Source organism: Mustela putorius, unplaced genomic scaffold (assembly GCF_011764305.1).
Source record: "Mustela putorius furo isolate JIRA1106 unplaced genomic scaffold, ASM1176430v1.1 tig00004033_pilon_pilon_pilon, whole genome shotgun sequence".
NCBI lineage: Eukaryota > Metazoa > Chordata > Mammalia > Carnivora > Mustelidae > Mustela > Mustela putorius.
In genome coordinates, this window is record NW_025422169.1 from 3,954,996 (window position 1) to 3,971,712 (window position 16,717).

Sequence of the window (16,717 nt, forward strand, 5' to 3'; positions counted from 1 at the left end):
CCCCCTCACTGCGCGGCCTGAAGCCGCGGCCTCGCGTCCAGCGCCGCCCGGGGACGCGCTCCCGCCCCGGCTTCCCGCCAGGCCGCCCGTCCGGACGCCGCCGGGGGAGCCACTTACCCGGCCCGCCCGGCCGACTCTCCCCATGGGCCGCGGCGGCGCACCGGGGCCGAGGCGCCGCGGACAGGGCGGGCTGGGCGCACTCGGCGTAAGCCCGCGGCCGCAAGACCCGAACCGGCGCCAACCCCTACGCCGAGTGCGCGGGGCGCGCGGCGGCGCGGGGTCACGGAGCGCGTGCGGCAGGGAGAGAGGCACGCCTGCGCCTGCGCCGCGGGCCGCTCCGCCGCGCGCCCCCTGCCGGCCGGAGGACCGCGGTGCACTCCCCTCCGCCGGCTTCCTTCTCTCCCGCCGTAAGGGGTCGCAGCGGTTCCGAGTTTGTGAAATTTCAGCCTGGGGAGAGCCGGGCCGTGACCCCCGATGGTGAGGAGGAGAAACGGTCCACAGGCTGCACCCAGCGTCCTGGGGGGTCCCCTGCTTTCTGATAGGAGAGGGCCCAGAACCCCTCCAAGCGTCCGTGCGCGTTCACCCAGAGCCGTGCATGTCTAAGCACAGAGCGGAGCGTAGGTCACCGAGGGCGGCAGGTGCGGGACACCTGCTGCCAGTCGCCCGCGGGTGGGGGCTCGGGGTGCGCGGGAGAGCGTGCGCGGGATGAAGCCCCACGGCTTCAAAACGATGCAACAAAAAGCGGGAGCAAACGGGAAATGGGATTTCGTGTAAATATGATTTTTCACCTCCATAAGGAGGCGTAAAAATATGTCGAGCTAAGAAATCGAACGGGGCTCAAAATACACATCTTCCTACAAAGGATCATATAAGAAGAGAAGTACAATCAGCTCAAGTCTGGGGATTAGGGAAAGGGAGAAAAGAAAGAAATACGAGAAGGAGTTGGTTAACTGACACTAAAGAAACGGACGACTGAGGACATCAGGTAACATCGTCCTTATGATCACAGACCCCAGGACGAGAACCAAACCTTTCCCGTGATCAAACACAGACCCACGACCGCGGTCAAGCGAGGGCCAGGAACACACAAACATAAAGAAGTCAGGGATCACGAACTTGCTGATTTCAGGGCAAAAAGCATTGCTCAAAAGATTTTTTTTATAATCATGAGATTTGCAATTCACAAAGAGGAAAAAATAGGAGCATCTATGCACCAAATATAATTACTTCATTATTCATAGCAAACACTGGAGGAGATATAAAAAGAACAAATAGTTAGAAATAATTGATGGTCTTTGCCCGACTAAGGCCACAGGAGGTAAAAGAGGATAGATAAGACCTAAAAATATAGTCTATCATATTAATTATATATATAAATTTAACATTAGATAGGTTATTAATATAGTAATATAGTTAATATTCAGTATATAGATAACATATTAATATGTTTATAATATATTAATATTAAATTAATAATATATTAGTGATATATTACTAATAAAATAGTAATAGTATATAGTAATAGTAATATAATTAGTAATACATTACTAATATATTATAAATTTATTATGGTGGATCTAATATATTAAACGCTGTATCCTGAAACAGAAATCACATCTTTTCAAGTGTCCTTGGAAGGAGCCTTCATGGTTGGCTATATTTTAGGCCACAGGCAAAATCTTAATATATCCCAATATGTAGAGCCATATGGATAATATTATATAATCCCAATTCAGTAAAACTAGGAATTAATGTTAAAACAGAAAATAAAATATTGTACTCCCTGGAAATTTTTAAAGGCTTCCATAACATTTGTATCAAAGAGAAAAACAAGAACAAAATAGAAAATACCCGCGAGAGTCTGAAAGTGAAAATGACAAATCCAAACCCATGGGATTTAGCCACATCTTTCTAAGATTATTATTTTAAGTGATGGTATTAATTAAAGAGTTAGAATAAACAAAATGAATCAAGCACCCATGCAAGAAGGTAGAAATACAACAAAATATAGCTTAGAAAAGCAGAAGGAGGGCGCCTGGGTGGCTCAGTTGGTTGGATGACTGCCTTCGGCTCAGGTCATGATCCCGGAGTCCCGGGATCGAGTCCCTCATCGGGCTCCCAGCTCCATGGGGAGTCTGCTTCCCTCTCTGACCTTCTCCTCGCTCATGTTCTCTCTCACTGTCTCTCTCTCAAGTAAATAAATAAAATCTTTAAAAAAAAAAAAAAAAGAAAAGCAGAAGGATGTAATGAATAAAAATAAAAGCCTAAAATGATGGCGTGTAAAACAGAAAAATAGAGAATTATATTTGTTTGAAAGCAAATAGGTAAGCGGTTGGTCCAACAAGGTAACAGGAAGAAAGTACAAATATTCCCAGCACCGACTCAAGGCGAATAGCTCCCGACACAGAGGAAAGGAATGTTATTTTAAAAGAAGACTTTGTTGAGTTTCATCAAATATGTCAGAAAATCTGGACCGAGGAGTTAATTTGGAGGACAGGATAATTTCTTAAAATTTCTTTTTTTAACATTTTATTTATTTATTTGACAGAGAGAGATCACAAGTAGGCAGAGAGACAGGCAGAGAGAGAGGAGGAAGCAGGCTCCCCGCTGAGCAGAGAGCCCGATGCGGGGCTCCATCCCAGGACCCTGAGATCATGACCTGAGCCGAAGGCAGAGGCTTTAACCTACTGAGCCACCCAGGTGCCCCTCTTATAATTTCTTTAGACAAGTTATGAAATTTAAATAGACCAACTATCACAGGAGAAATCAGAAAGAAGACCAAAGTCCTACTGTCCAAAACAGCAAGTCCACAGGGGAACCCTTAGGGCCATCGAATCCTGATGTGCTGTTCTAGGGCATAGAAAATGAAGGGAGGCTTGCTTCAAATTTCTTGTGTGAGCCAGCACAGTAGTGATACCTATTAAATATATCCCAAAGAAAACTATGTCATTATCACTTAAGATTGTCAAGTCAAAAATTCTAAATAATATATAGTGTGGCATTAGCATCTTCATTAGTTTGAGGAGAGATCCTTAGTCCTAGGGTAAGTCCATTCCCAGAGATGTGGCGATCCGCCCCAGCGAGAAGGGAAACATTCTGGCAGTAAGACAAACATGCTGAGGGCTGGGGTGCTCACTCCGTTGTTTTGAAGGAACCAGTCCTGGTTTGGGAGGGTTCATTTCCAGGGTTGGCTTAGAGACCCAAGTTTGTGGGAGTCAGCTTCATCTTATGATTTTTTTTTTTAATTTGACAGAGAGTCAACTGTGGCATCCGAAGACTTGTCCAAAGACATTGCTGCTTCTAGGAGCCTATGGTCAACCAGGTAGCATTTCAGCCCAGCAGAAGGAAAAGCAGGTAGGAAACATGGACCAGACATACTGAAGATGGCTAGAGGTAGGTAACATAACTAGGAAGAGATGCTCAGGGCACGGACAAGGATGTGTGCAACTCTAGGGAACACACCCTTCCCAGAGACAGGAAGGTGTGCAAGGACTGGGAGACAGTCACACCGAATTCTCAGTGGGAGGAACTTTGGTCGAGACACACCGGCAATGACTCGGCCCTGCAGATTAGGATCTCACTGGAGAGAGACAAGGTAGATGTGGGGCTCTCTGCACCCCCAGTCTGGGGCAGGGGGTGGGTAGACCAGATTGTAGGAGACAGCCCTCTTCCCTGGGAGGGTGGGACATCAGAGACCCGGTGAACAGATGAAATAGATGTGAACAGATTTATTTGTCCAGGGCCTGGGTGAATTTCGAGAAGAAAACCCAAGCTGGGCCCGTGATGGTCTGTGCACCTGCCAGGGCAGCCCAGCAGCCCAGCAGGCGGCCAGCCAGCCAGCCAGCTGTTCTCTCCAGGCTCCTTCCTTCTTACTCTCTCCTTTTCTTATCTGCCTGTCTGTTATTTATTTGAAAGCAACTACAGGACCATGAAGCTACCATATGAATAAGCAAGACTGTGTGATGTCTTAGTCTGTCCTCCTGTCAGAAGAGGAAGGGAGCCCTCCAGGATCTCTTTCGTAAGGACATCAAGCCTGTTCACGGGGGCTCGCACTCTCACGACCTCCTCACATCCCAGGGGGCCCGCCTCCTAATAACGTCACTGAGAATAGGATTCAACATGTGAATCTCGAGAGGACACAAGCATTCCGTCTATAGCACCTGGTCTTTTCCAGGCTCTGTTAGAAGGAGCAAACCCTGTAGAAACCATTTGGATATCACTGAAATCCCATTGAGTGCCCGGAGTGACAACTGAGCCAGCCCGAGAGCGCAGAATGAGAGGGACCCGCCGCTGGAAGCGAGGGCCTGGAAATGAGGAAGCACATCTTCCCGTCCCGCAGCCTACAAAACCGGCACCAACAAGGAACCCAAGAGAGGCAGATTTCTACAAGGAAATCGATTGTTAACCGACTATGGTTAACCAGCTCTTCCGGTTGTTTGACGAGTACTAAATCCGTGATCCGGAATCCGGCTCACTATTTGCTTCTACAACTGGCATTCTACGTACTCCCCGTCCCCTCAATCCTCATGTGACATGGTGGAGAATTACATCTATCAGGTAATCCCCCATAAAGATGGTTTGAGAAAGAAGCCGTGAGAGTGTCTCAGCCCAAGCTGCTGTAACAAAATATCACAGACGTTGATTTTTTGGTCACAATTCCAGAGCTGCAAGTCTGAGATCTAAGTGCTAGCAGATCTGGTTGCTGGTGAGAGGGCTCACTTGGTGGGGGGTAGGCGGCTGCCACCTTGCTGTATGATGGAGAGAGAGCTCTGAACCCTTTCTCTTCACATAAGCATACTCCTCCCATCGTGGGTGCCCCTGCCTCCTGACCTCATCTAAACCTGACTGCCTCCCAAACACCCTACTTCCTAATAGCAACACACGGGCAGATAAGGCTTCAACACCTGCATCTGGGGACACACCAACACGTCGTCTCTAACATAGTGAGCAAAGAACCGCACTTCTCAGGGGCTCAGAAAACTTCTGGAAGCTGCCTTTTCCGGGAGTGAGGGAGAAGGAGGAAGCCTGGGCTGGCTCAGCTGCTGTCTGTGTCCTCGAGTGTGGTGTGGGGCGGGTGTGGGGCTGAAGTCCCATGGAGGTTTCCAGTCGGGAGACAGAGCCAAGAGTAACCCGGTGGTGAGAGAGGACAAGATTGTAGCCTGTTCGCTCACAGGAACCACAGAGGGCATGGGGAGCGGCGTCCATACTAGAGTCTGAGAAACAGAATCGCCGAGTAGGATACGGCAGCCGTATGCCCTTCAAAGAAAGATACACTAACGATCTACTTTTTATTTTCCAGGTTGAAGTTTCTAGAGGCAGGCCCACTACCCTTCTGTTACCTCACATGTAAACCAGGCAAGGGAAGCGGGGGGACTGGCTTTTATTTGGGTAACACTTTGACAAATCTGTGAGGTTGTATACAGTAGGCCCTGAACAGCGTAGGGAGGAAGGGGCCCCAACCCCACCCTCACCCCGCACAAGTCGGAAATCCACATGTCACTTCGGACTCCCAGAAAACTTAACTTTAAATAGCCTCCTAGTGACTGGAAGCCTTACGGGTCACATAACCAGTCAATTAACACTCACCTTGTATGTTGTATGTAGTAGAGATTGTGTTTGTTCTTCCAGTAAGGCAAGCTAGAGAAAACAAAACATTATTAAGAAAATCATAAAAGGGACGCCTGGCTGGCTCAGTCAGTAGAGCAAGCAACTCTTAATCTCGGGGACGTGAGTTCGAGCTCCGTGTCGGGTGCAGAGATCACTTTTAATGAATAAATAAATAAAATCACAAGGAATTAGTACTGTACTGTATTTATTAGGAAAAAAAATCCACGTGTAAGTGAACCCACGCTGTTCAAACCTGTGTTGTTCATGGTCAGGGGCGTTATCCCTTTTCCAGATGACCTTTCATGAGGTGAAATGGCTTTGGCACGGGCACAGTTGGCCAGCGGCACAGCCGGTGGCCCCTTGTTGGAGACTGTTCTGTCTCAGTGGCTCCAAGAGGAAAAGGAGTCTTGGGCTAAGCTCTCAGGCCAACGTAAAATGTAGTTCCTAGACAAGGAGAGTGGAAGTCATTGATGACATAAGATGTTCATTGAATATTTCAGAAAGGAAATGACCCTACAAAGGGCCTCTGATGGTCTCTGGCTCTCTATCAAGCTCTGAGCAGGGGAAGGGCCCTGAAAATAAACACAGAGTCTGGGCTGGGTCTCTCTACCCTGAACGAGGCATGGGACAGTGTGCAGGAACCCTGAGTCCGAGATACCGAGTTCTCAGGACCCTCCGAGTGGATCTGCTGTCTCCCGAGCCTCCCTAATTGGCCAGACATGCCTGGTTTCCTTCTGGCCAGAGTTCTGTGCATTTCCCAATCATGACAACACACATTTAAAGACAGCTTTTTGGCTTACAGACCACACACGTGATCACCTCCGTTGTTGAGGAGGTCAAAGAAACCTTCTTTCCCTCGTGGCCGAGTGTATTAGAAACTTCATTCTTTCTTCCACTCCTGTCAAAAGTAACTGATACGACCTTCATTTTACAAACGGAGAATCTGCGTCTTCATGGGATCGAGGCGTATAGCCAGGGCCATGCAACAAGCAGGCAGGATAAATAAATCGTGGAGACTCAGAAGAGGGACAAGATACGAGGCTTGTCTTGGGGTGGAAGATCGGGGCAGGCAGGAAGGTCCAGGACGGAGAGCAGCGTTCAGCAGGCCGGTGGGCAGGAGGGCCGAAAGCGAATGGGAGAGTTCATCGGAAACTAGAGATCAGCAGGTCAGATGTTCTAGAAACACCGGAGACGAGGGAGATGCTTGGGCTGCTGGCAACGCAGCACACAGGCCATTAGAGATGGGGGAGGCCAGGAGGGGAGGCCAGGGTGCACTGGAAGGAAACAGTTGGTCGACTGACAGTTTGATCAAAATTATAATTTGACCCAAAATAATAACTCCCAGGGGCACCTGGGTGGTAGGGTCAGTTAAGTGCCCCACTCTTGGTTTCTGCTCAGATCATGATCTGAGGGTCGTGAGGCCGACCGACCCCTACACAGGGCTCTACAGTCAGCACGGAATCGGCTTGAGGAGTCTCTCTGCCTGCCCCTCCCCCGACTCGAGCGCAGGTGCACGATCTCTCTTTCCCTCTCTAAAAAAAGTTAAAATAATAACAGTCCCCAGGGACTGGATGTGTAGTGATACCTTTGGTCTACCACAGAGGATGACTTCTGTGGATGTTTATATATCTCTAAGCAGTTTCGTCCACTTTGTAGAAACTTTTTTCCCTGCCTTTTTCCTCAAGTCTTTCTCTACAGCTATTTCTGCTCCACAAAGTTTGTAACAGTGACAATCTAGAAACAAAGTACGTAGTCAATAATAAAGACTCAGTAAAATTGAAATATGTTGGGTGACAATTTATAAGGAAGGATCCCATTTTTGTTTTAAAAATAAGTAAATATATACCGAGAAAGCATCTAAGGGTGATTTGCCACTCCGAGTTTCTCCAGATAGGTGGGATCACAGTAGCTCTTTATTTATATTTTTCGCTTGTTTGTATGTTTTCCCAGTAAAAGATTTTACAGGTTTGTAGAATTATCAGAATTAAAAAACAAATTTTTTAAAAGATTTTAATTTATTTGGGAGAGGGAGAGAGTAAGTGCCGGGGGAGGAGCAGAGGCAGAGCAGAAGCAGACTCCGTGCTGAGCGTGGAGCCCAACGCAGGGCTCGATCTCAGGACCCTGAGATCATGATCTGAGCTGAAACCAAGAGTTAGACACTTAAGCAACTGAGCCACCGAGGCACCGTTTAAAAAGCAATATTAAATTTATTTTCTACCAACTGATGTTCTGTTTGTTCAACTAGATTTTTTGTAAGTTTTTAATTGTGTTGATTAGTTGAAAACTCACTCTTTTAATAAGAAATTTACTCTTTTTAAAAACATAAAAATTTTGGTGCACATTATATAACTTTCATGTGGGTATTTTTTAGATGCTGAGTTTCCATATGCATTCACCTAAAACAGTCAATAAAACTACGAATTGTCAGGGGGCCTGGGTGGCTCAGTCAGTTACTTTTTCCACTCTCGATTGTGACTCAGGTCATGATCTCAGGGTGGTGGGATCAAGCCCCACTTCGAGCTCTGTGCTCAGCATGGAGTCTGCTTATCCCTCTCCTCCTCACTTTCCCCAACCCCTTCACTATCTCCAAAATAAATAAATAAAATCTTCAAACAACAACAACAAGAATGAACTGTCTATCACTTTCCAACACTGAGGTTCCCATTCTTCAAGCAGCCAGATCAAGAGCTTGATCTGTGAGCCAGTGACTGGGTGGGGGTCGGTTATCTTCTCCATCGTGTTGTTTGGTGCCATCCCCAGAGTGCGTGGGCAGAAGCAAGCCTTGCTCCAGAACTTTGATCATGAGTACAGCTTTGAGTGACAACCTTAATGTGGTCCTCAGTGTGTGATCAGGTCATCAAAACCAGATCAATGACTTACGTGGCAGGATCGGGAAATGAGTTTATCTATGATCAGAGGGTTTCGAGGGATTAGTAACCCTTTTAAGTTATGCTCTTCCTTTGTGGAGAAAAGCACTGCAGAGAAGAGTGATGATGGCCCAGCATGGAGGTAAGACATCCATAGAACCACAGAAAGCCAGTGGTCGCCTATGCTGGAAATTTTAATGTAAATCGTCTCTTTTTGATCTTGAAATACCCCCGGAGACAGGTGTTGCTGAAGTTACAGTTAGTAACTGGCTGGACTGTGGTGAGAGCCCAGGTCTGTAGGACTCTGTTGAAGGTTAGCACACTTTGTATTGGATTAAGCTGCCTCCTGACCAGAAGGCAATTTAACGAAGAGCAGGACAGATATGCCTCCTGTGCTCTACAGTTTATGTTACTCTACAGTTTCGTCTCCGCAGTCCATTGGAACGCTCCCGTTCTTCCGGCTCTGGCAGGGATAAGGGATGCCATTTATCCAGCGCTTCCTATGTAGCTGGCTCTGAGCAGAGTGATTTGCATATATTATCTTAATTTATTCATCACAGGAGCCCCGGAAGGTAGCTATCATCAGCCCCATTTATGGGGCTGAAGAAATGGTGGCCAAGAGAAATTATTTGCCCCAGGTTCTAAATATAGGAACCCAGAGCTCCCTGACTCCCAAACCTGTTCTCTTCAACTCTATGCCTTACACCACTCATCAAAGACACACAGAGACCAAGCTCACTACAACATACTGTGTCTCTATAGCAAAAAAGTCTTTTAATTCTGAGGTCATGTCTTATTTCTAACACTGAAGGAGGACTTACAATTCTTGGATGCCTCCTTAGATTTTATTGAGCTCCATCTTGGAATTTCTGAGCCCAGTTTCTTAGAAATTCATCCAAGGTCAGTATTGTGGTTCAGAAACAAGGAACTTTATCTAACACTGAATATCAAAGCCAAGGCTGAACAAGCCCTCCAGTTTTAAAAGGGAAAGGCACAGTTGATGCTGCTCTTTTATCTTCTCAGATGTCTACCTAGAGCCTCTGATGGGTCAGAAATAAAACCGCAAATTCCATCTTTATGAAGAACGCATTTCTGACTCTGGACTCTGGGGAAGGGTTGCTAAATGCAGGCAAGGGAAACAGCTCCTGGCAGCCCACCACCCCAGACCCCAAAAGAACACAGCTCTCCAGAGTAAGCGGCTTACACCTACGAGCAACACCAATATTCCTTTTTCGAACCGGTTGAAATGAAACACAAGAGCAGCAGAGGAAGTGGGGTGGCCCAGGAGAAGCACTTTTGCAGGAAGCTGTCTATAACTGAAGAAGGATGGAGGGAAGAAACCGCAACTGTGAGTGCCCTTACAGCTGCTGACGGAGAGAAACACAGGTTAAAAGAAAAGAACAGACGCCAACACACACTCCCCGTGCCTCAGAAGTTCTGCTACTTCAGACCACGGACCCCAGGATATTCCCTACCCAAGCCTCCTGCAAAGGTCTTGTTTAAAAAGGACTTGACTCACTGAAATTTTGACCAAAAAAATGGAAAATGCTTCCAACACAGATCCATACCAAGTCATACCAAGAAAAAAGGGAAGAAAATAAAATCATCTGAGAAAAATATTGCACCGTCACAAATAAGTCCTAGGACCAAACATATTGCCATGAATTTTTAAAATGTAATGAAGCTTTGGCCTCTGTAAATAGAAACTCAAAGCAGAGATACCAGTAAGATAGGATGCGGGAACAAGAGGTAAAACTTAGGCTGCTTGTGCTCAGGAAATTAGTGCAAGGGTTTCAGTGGAAATGGGACATCTGATAACACGGCCAGCTGAAAACACGGCAAGGCTGAGAAAAGTCAACAAACCTAAACGGACTTGAGCAGAGCTGTAACTTCAGAGTGCTGACTGGGTGAATGGCCTCACTGGCCATGAGGCGGCCAGTGTTTGAGAAGTTCAAGGAAGTAAGAGCTGTAAGAACAATGAGACGGTGTCTAAGTCCATTCGAGCTACTAGCCCCAAATGCCACTGGCTGCGCGGCTTATAAAGAATAGGGATTGCTTTCTCACAGTTCTGGAGGCTGGTAAGTTCAAGATCAAGGTGCTGGAAGGATCAGGGTTTGATGAGAACCCACTTCCTGGTTCATTGACGGCCATTTTCTTGCTGGGTCCTCACATGACAGAAGGGGCAGGGGGGCTCTCTGGGGTCTTCTTTATACAGACACTAAACCCATGCATGAGCGCTCCCTCATGACCCAGTCACCTCCCAAGGCTCCACCTCCTAATATCATCCCCTTTGGGGTGAGGATTCCAACATATGAATTTGGGGGTATGGCAGATAAACATCCGGACCGTAACAAATGGCTCTTCTTAGGTTCCACTGATTTTTTACAAAGAACAAATAAAAGCCTGTGGGCATTTAATAGGGAACTGAAAGCCAGAGAAATTCCCTAGTAACTTACAAAGGGGCTCTCCTGAGTCAGTAAAAGGGAGGAGAACACTGAAAACTCTGCCCGGCTAGCATCTCCCCTTGTTTTAAGACAATACAAACACCTTTTCTCCACAGCACAGAATCATTTCCCTATGCCCCTCACCCACCCCCCCCCAAGCCATTACTCTCTACCTAGGATTGAGAAGCAGCATAATCCTGCCCGGGCTTTTCCCCCTAGGGATGTCATATTCCAGGAACCTTCCAAGACTTCAGGTCAGCCTTGCATGGCTGCCTGTCCGTCCACCCTGCTCCTTATTGTGACCACTGTGCCTCCTCATCCCAAACCCTTTCCCCTTGCCTTCTGGTGAGTAAGGGCTGGCACCTGGCTTCTATTACAGAGCCCCCCATTGCTATGAAAAGGCCCAGCTGGACAGCCAGCAAGGTACTACTCAGTTTGTAAACATTGGAGGGAGTGAAGGATGATTGACCCAGTGGCTGAGGGAAGTCATCCTCATAAAAATTCATCATCCCTTGCCCAATTTCCAGACACGAGCCAGTTATCACACCCAGGACCCATCAACCGATGGGGAAGCTCATTCCCCAGGAAAAAGGCAACCCCTCTGCAAGTACACATAACAATAATTCCCCAGTCCTTTACCCAAGGGACCTGTGGCCCTTTACTTAGGCAACTAAAGAGAAATACCAAAAAAATTTGAGGATTCTTGTTGACATGGACACCTGGAGACCTGAAGAGCTACCATGCCCCCTTGTGCAAGTTGGGGTATAAGAGAACAGATAATAAATGGAGTCCTGACCAAAGTCCACCTTCATGGACCCCCCCAGCGACCCATTTTCCCAGTTGAATGCGCAGATGAAATTGATGTACTTGGGAACTGACACAGTCTCCACCTCGGTTCCTTGGCCTATACATGAGGGCTATTATTGTGGGAAAGGTGCAAAAACGTTTGTGAAGCTCTCTCCTCCTGGATCAAGGTAGAAAACACCACCATGGCCCAGGGAATGGGAAGGACAGCAAAGATAAATGTTTGGCTTAAGGATCTAAAGCAGGAGTTGGTAAATATTTTAGGTTTTGCAGGCCATTCGGTCTCTATCTAGCACAACACTTGTTTTTGCTAAAACAGCAAAAAAGCAGCTATGGAAAATATGTCAATGAAATAACATTTCCGAGTTCGAATAGAACTTTACTTATAGACACTGAAATGTGAGTTTCGTATAATTTCCATGTGTCATAAAATATTCTTTTGATTTTCTCCCAGCCAATTAAAATTGTAAAAACCATCTTTAGCTCGCTGGCTATATGAAACAAGTGGTAGGTCAGATCTGGTCCACGGGCCAAAATTTGTGGAGCCCTGATGTAAATGATGCAGGGTAGGTGTGTACATCGTACTTCTTTTAAATTCACTAGTCTGACCTTGGAAAACATCATGCAGATCCTGAGAAATGATAGGAGACTTCCGTTAAGTCAACCACATAGAAGCCCCAGTTGTAGCTGCTATAATAAATACGGTATTTTTGCCAGAGCAGATTAAGGTGGCCTCAGGGGCATAGCAAGTGGCCAATGAGTTGTTTCCAATTCAAACAGGACTAGTTATGAGAGACAATGATCCACATTTACCGTTTTGCCCCAGGGCCATGTTAACTCTCCTGCTACCTGTTATAATTCATGAAGAGATGAGTGGCTGAGACATTCTGCAGAACCTCCCATGCCTATGACGATGATAGTGATGGTGATGGTCACTTAGCTAACATATTTTGCTGATCAGGCCAGATAAGCAAGAAATGGCAGGCCTGCAGGAAGACCTTGTAAGACACGAGAGCCACAGAGAGCGGGAGTTAAACCCTAAAAATATTCCGGAGCATTCTATAGATTCGGACAAATGAATAAGGACACATAGCTACCACTATAGTACCATACAGAGTAGTTTCGCTGTCCTAGGGGTCTTCTGTGCTCTGCCCATTTCATCCTGTTCCCTACCCCAACCCCGGGAAACCACTGATGTTTCTACTGTCTCCATAGTTTTGCCTTTTCCAGAATGTCATATAGCTGGAATCATACAGTATGAGCCTTCTCAGATTGGCCTCTTTCATTTAGTAATATACCTTTAAAGGGTCTTCCACGTCTTTTCATGGCTTGTTAGCTCATTTCTTTTTAGTACTGAATAATATTCCATTATCTGGATGGACCACCTACTGGTGGACATTTTGGTTGCTTCTAAGTTTTGGTGATTATAAACCAAGCTGCTACAAAATAATTTTTGTGCGGGTTTTTGTGTGCACATAAACACTTTTGTGTCAGTACCAACAAGTGTGATTGCTGGTTTGTATGGAAAGTAAATATACTTTTGTAAGTGTGAGTCTTGGCAGGTTATGTCTTTCAAGGAAGTGGGCATAAAATTTGTGGACATTGAGCTGTTCTTAGTATTCCTTTATTATCCTCATACTGTTCATGTTGGTAGTGATGTCTCCTTTCATTTCTGATATTGAATTTTTTGTCTGCTGTCTTTTTTTTTCTTAGCCTGGCTAGAAGCTTATTGATTTTATTGATCTTTTCAAAGAACCAGCTTTTGTGTTCACTGATTTCCTGTTTCAAACTTCATTGGCATCTGCTCTAATTCTTACCATTTTTTCCCCTTCTGCTTATGTTAGCCTTAAGTTGCTCTCCTTTATTGACATCCCTAAGGCTGAAACTTACACGGCTGATTTTAGATCTTTCTTCTTTTCCAATATATTCACTCAGTATTGTAAACTTCTCTCAAATCACTGTGTGCTTTGCATCCCACAAATTTTGATAGGTTGTGTTTCCATTTTTACTTGGTTCAGAATATTTTTGAAATTTCTCCTTTCAACTCTGTGCTATTTAGAAGTGTGTGGCTTAATCTCCACCTATTTTGGGGGGGATTTCCAGTTATTTTTCTGTTACTGATGGCTAGCTTGATTCCATTATGGTGTAAGATCAGCGTTGTATGATTTCTATTTTTTTTAAATTTGTAAAGATGTGTTTTATGGCCGATAACAGGATCTATCTTGGTAAATACTTCATGTGAGCTTGAGAAAAATGTGTATTCTGCTCTCGTTGAATGAAGTGGTCTACACATCCAGTACACCCAACTGACCGAAGGTGTCGTTAAGTTCAGCCAGGTCCTTGCTGGTTTTCTGCCTGCCGAACCTGTCCACTTCTGAGAGAGGGGTGTTGAAGTCTGTAACTGTGAGAGCATTTTCATCTATAAACCTCACAGTTCTATTAGTTTTTGGCTCACATAGTTCTATTTTTTAAAATTTATTATTTATTTGACAGGCAGAGATCACATGTTTGCAGAGAGAGAGAGGAGGAAGAAGGCTCCCTGCCAAGCAGAGAGCCCGATGTGGGGCTCGATCCCAGGACCCTGGCTGGCATCATGACCCGAGCCGAAGGCAGAGGCTTTAGCCCCCTGTGGCTCACATCATTTTGATGCTACTACTGGGGCATGCACAGTAAGAATTGTTACATCTTCTTGGAGAACGGACCTCTTCATCATTCCTTCTTTGTCCTGATAACTTTCCTGGCTTTGGAGTCCACTCCGTCTGAAGTTAAGACAGCTACTCCTGCTTTCCTTCCGTTAATGTTGGCATGGTGCACTCTTCTCCACCCATGTACTGCTCGACTGTACGTGTCCTTGCATTTAAAGTGGGTTTCTTATAGACAATATAGAGTTGGAAGCCTTTTGATCTAGTGTTTAAAACTTCAAAGACAGAGGGGGTGGAAATATTTAGGAAGTGAGAGAAGAGAGCTGAGTACTCTACTTTTCAGTGCTCAGGTGGGCAGGCTGTGAGTCTTTGAATTGCTTCTGGTGCTATTAAAATGGTCCCTACTGCTATTGCTATTTTAAGACAACGTGCACACATTCCAACTATGTGGGATTTCATCATCATGAGCAGTAACTTACTTGCACTGTGTATATGTTTCAGCTCTGGGCTAAATACAGGGAGGGGACTTGCAAGTGGGTATGAGGTACACAGAGGGGACATGGCATGGAGGAAGCCCAGGTGCAGCTCACGGTTACAGGTGCGTCTATCATGACACACACGCAATCCGCCGAGATACACCCCAGACAGACTTCCAGAAATGGGAACCAGCTGAACTTTCACTTACTTTTCTGTCAGAAGAATAGCCACATACAGGTCCGTCAAAGGGAAGTTCTAAGGATAGCTTTAGTCTAATTTAGGGAACTGGTGAGTGTTGGGATCTTTGTACTCCTTATTTGGGACTTTCCTTAACATGGGTAAAGACCTACCAGTGTGTCGGGACGCCACCGTTTCAGATTGTGACCTAAATGCCCTTATGACCTCTTTGACTTCTGAGGACCTACTTCTCATTCCCTTTTAAGGGACAGATAATGAGAGAAGCATCTAAACGAGAGACATTTGGAACCTAGGAAGAGAAAGGCAAGGCCAACCAGTGGCCAAGTTACCTGGAGATGATTCCTACGGTATCATCTGTAACCATCCTCGCCCAGAAAGGAAGCACACAGGTTGGGCAGATGAAGGACCCTCTCCTCGGATAGCCAAGTCTTGTTCTGTGGGCTCCCTTTAGGAAATCCTGGAGACAGTCTTCCTCCTGTTAGCACATTCTTTCAACAGGCAACCAAAAATGTATCAGACTTACTTTTTTAAAATTACATTCAAGGGAGCTCTGCTCACTTCTTACACACATTATCCTCAGTAGACATGTATTGCCAGATTCTCCCAAAGATTTATGGCAACCATGGTCGGTTTGACCTCTATGCGGGTTTGAAGTCCCTTGTTAATTTTCATTTCCAAAGGTAATTTATTTCCAAGCTCTGGGGATTTGTGTACCAGCCATACACATACTATTTAGTATCTTATATAAACATGTCTTTTGCAATAAAGATTTCAAGAAATTATCTCTTATCATATCTTATATATTTAACTACAAACCCAATGACAGATTATTATTTTCAGTGGTTTATTTATGATCCTACTTGAATGCCAGATGTATATCAAGTTCTTTTTCTAGTCTAATAACTCCAATAATGATTTCCCCACAGTATCTCTCACGTTTTAAAACACACATTTTTAAGCCAGAGGATTGCTTCCTAACAGCAAGCATGAAAATCATGATGCAATGCATGGAGGACACACACGGGTGTGGTTAGAAAAGTGATTAAAAAAAAGAAAAAGAAAAAAAAACCCGGTGACGTTGGCCTTGGGGAAAATGAAAACCCTTTTCTTCTGTTTCCCCAACATCCTACCTTCTGCTACATTTCAAGGTAAGGTGACAGCTCTGACTCAACAGTGCCAACTGTCTCTTCCCCATAATGTGAAAAGACCACAAGCATTAAAGAGGATGTCTTTATCAAAATATCTGTAATTGTGACCTTCAGAGAAACAGAGCAAGAAGTACTAGTGAATTTTTGTGTTGTTTTTTTTTTTCATGAGTATCCTTCCTCCCTTCCTTTCATTTCTTTTATATCTAAGACTTCTTCCTGTAGTAAAAACATAGATTCGATTACAAAGAAAACTTGAAAAACAGAATCTAATTCAGTCCATCCACAGGTTTCTCTCTTCTGCGATGGTTGGTCTTTCCTGCGATGGTTGGTCTTTCCTGCTCTAAGAAGAGACATCTTGTTTGCTGGACCTGAATATCATCTTAGAGGGGGAAAAAAGCAAATCTGAAATGTGTTTTTTTAAGCTGATTTGGGTCATCCTCCTGGGAAAGGCCGTACAGTGACTCCTGCACACCTCTGGGCTTTCTTGCTCGAGAGAAGGAGATGAGATTGAACAGTCGTAGTAAGACTGT

At 45.4% G+C, this 16,717-nt stretch overlaps 2 protein-coding genes across 5 annotated transcripts in view; one reads left to right on the forward strand and one right to left on the reverse strand.

The window, feature by feature from the left end:
- RBM17 (RNA binding motif protein 17) overlaps nucleotides 1-273 on the reverse strand; it is a 27,279-nt gene extending 27,006 nt beyond the window's left edge. The window contains exon 1 of the mRNA XM_045072326.1: nucleotides 118-273. The gene's annotated coding sequence lies outside the window, so the exon portion shown is untranslated. The remainder of the gene's footprint in view (nucleotides 1-117) is intronic.
- The window catches only part of LOC101684252 (translation initiation factor IF-2-like), a 9,318-nt gene extending 1,819 nt beyond the window's left edge, over nucleotides 1-7,499 (forward strand). For 2 of the 4 annotated variants that reach the window (XR_006604414.1, XR_006604415.1), the window contains exons 2-3: nucleotides 3,254-3,354; nucleotides 3,916-7,497. Coding sequence is in view for 2 of the 4 variants with exons in the window: in XM_004757934.3 (XP_004757991.1) it covers nucleotides 3,254-3,354; nucleotides 3,916-3,945 (131 nt within the window). In the remaining 2 variants the exon portion in view is untranslated. Of the gene's footprint in view, nucleotides 1-3,253; nucleotides 3,355-3,915 lie in introns of all 4 variants that reach the window. The other 2 variants (XM_004757935.3, XM_004757934.3) reach the window with 2 other exon arrangements.
- Nucleotides 7,500-16,717: the final 9,218 nt, after the last annotated feature.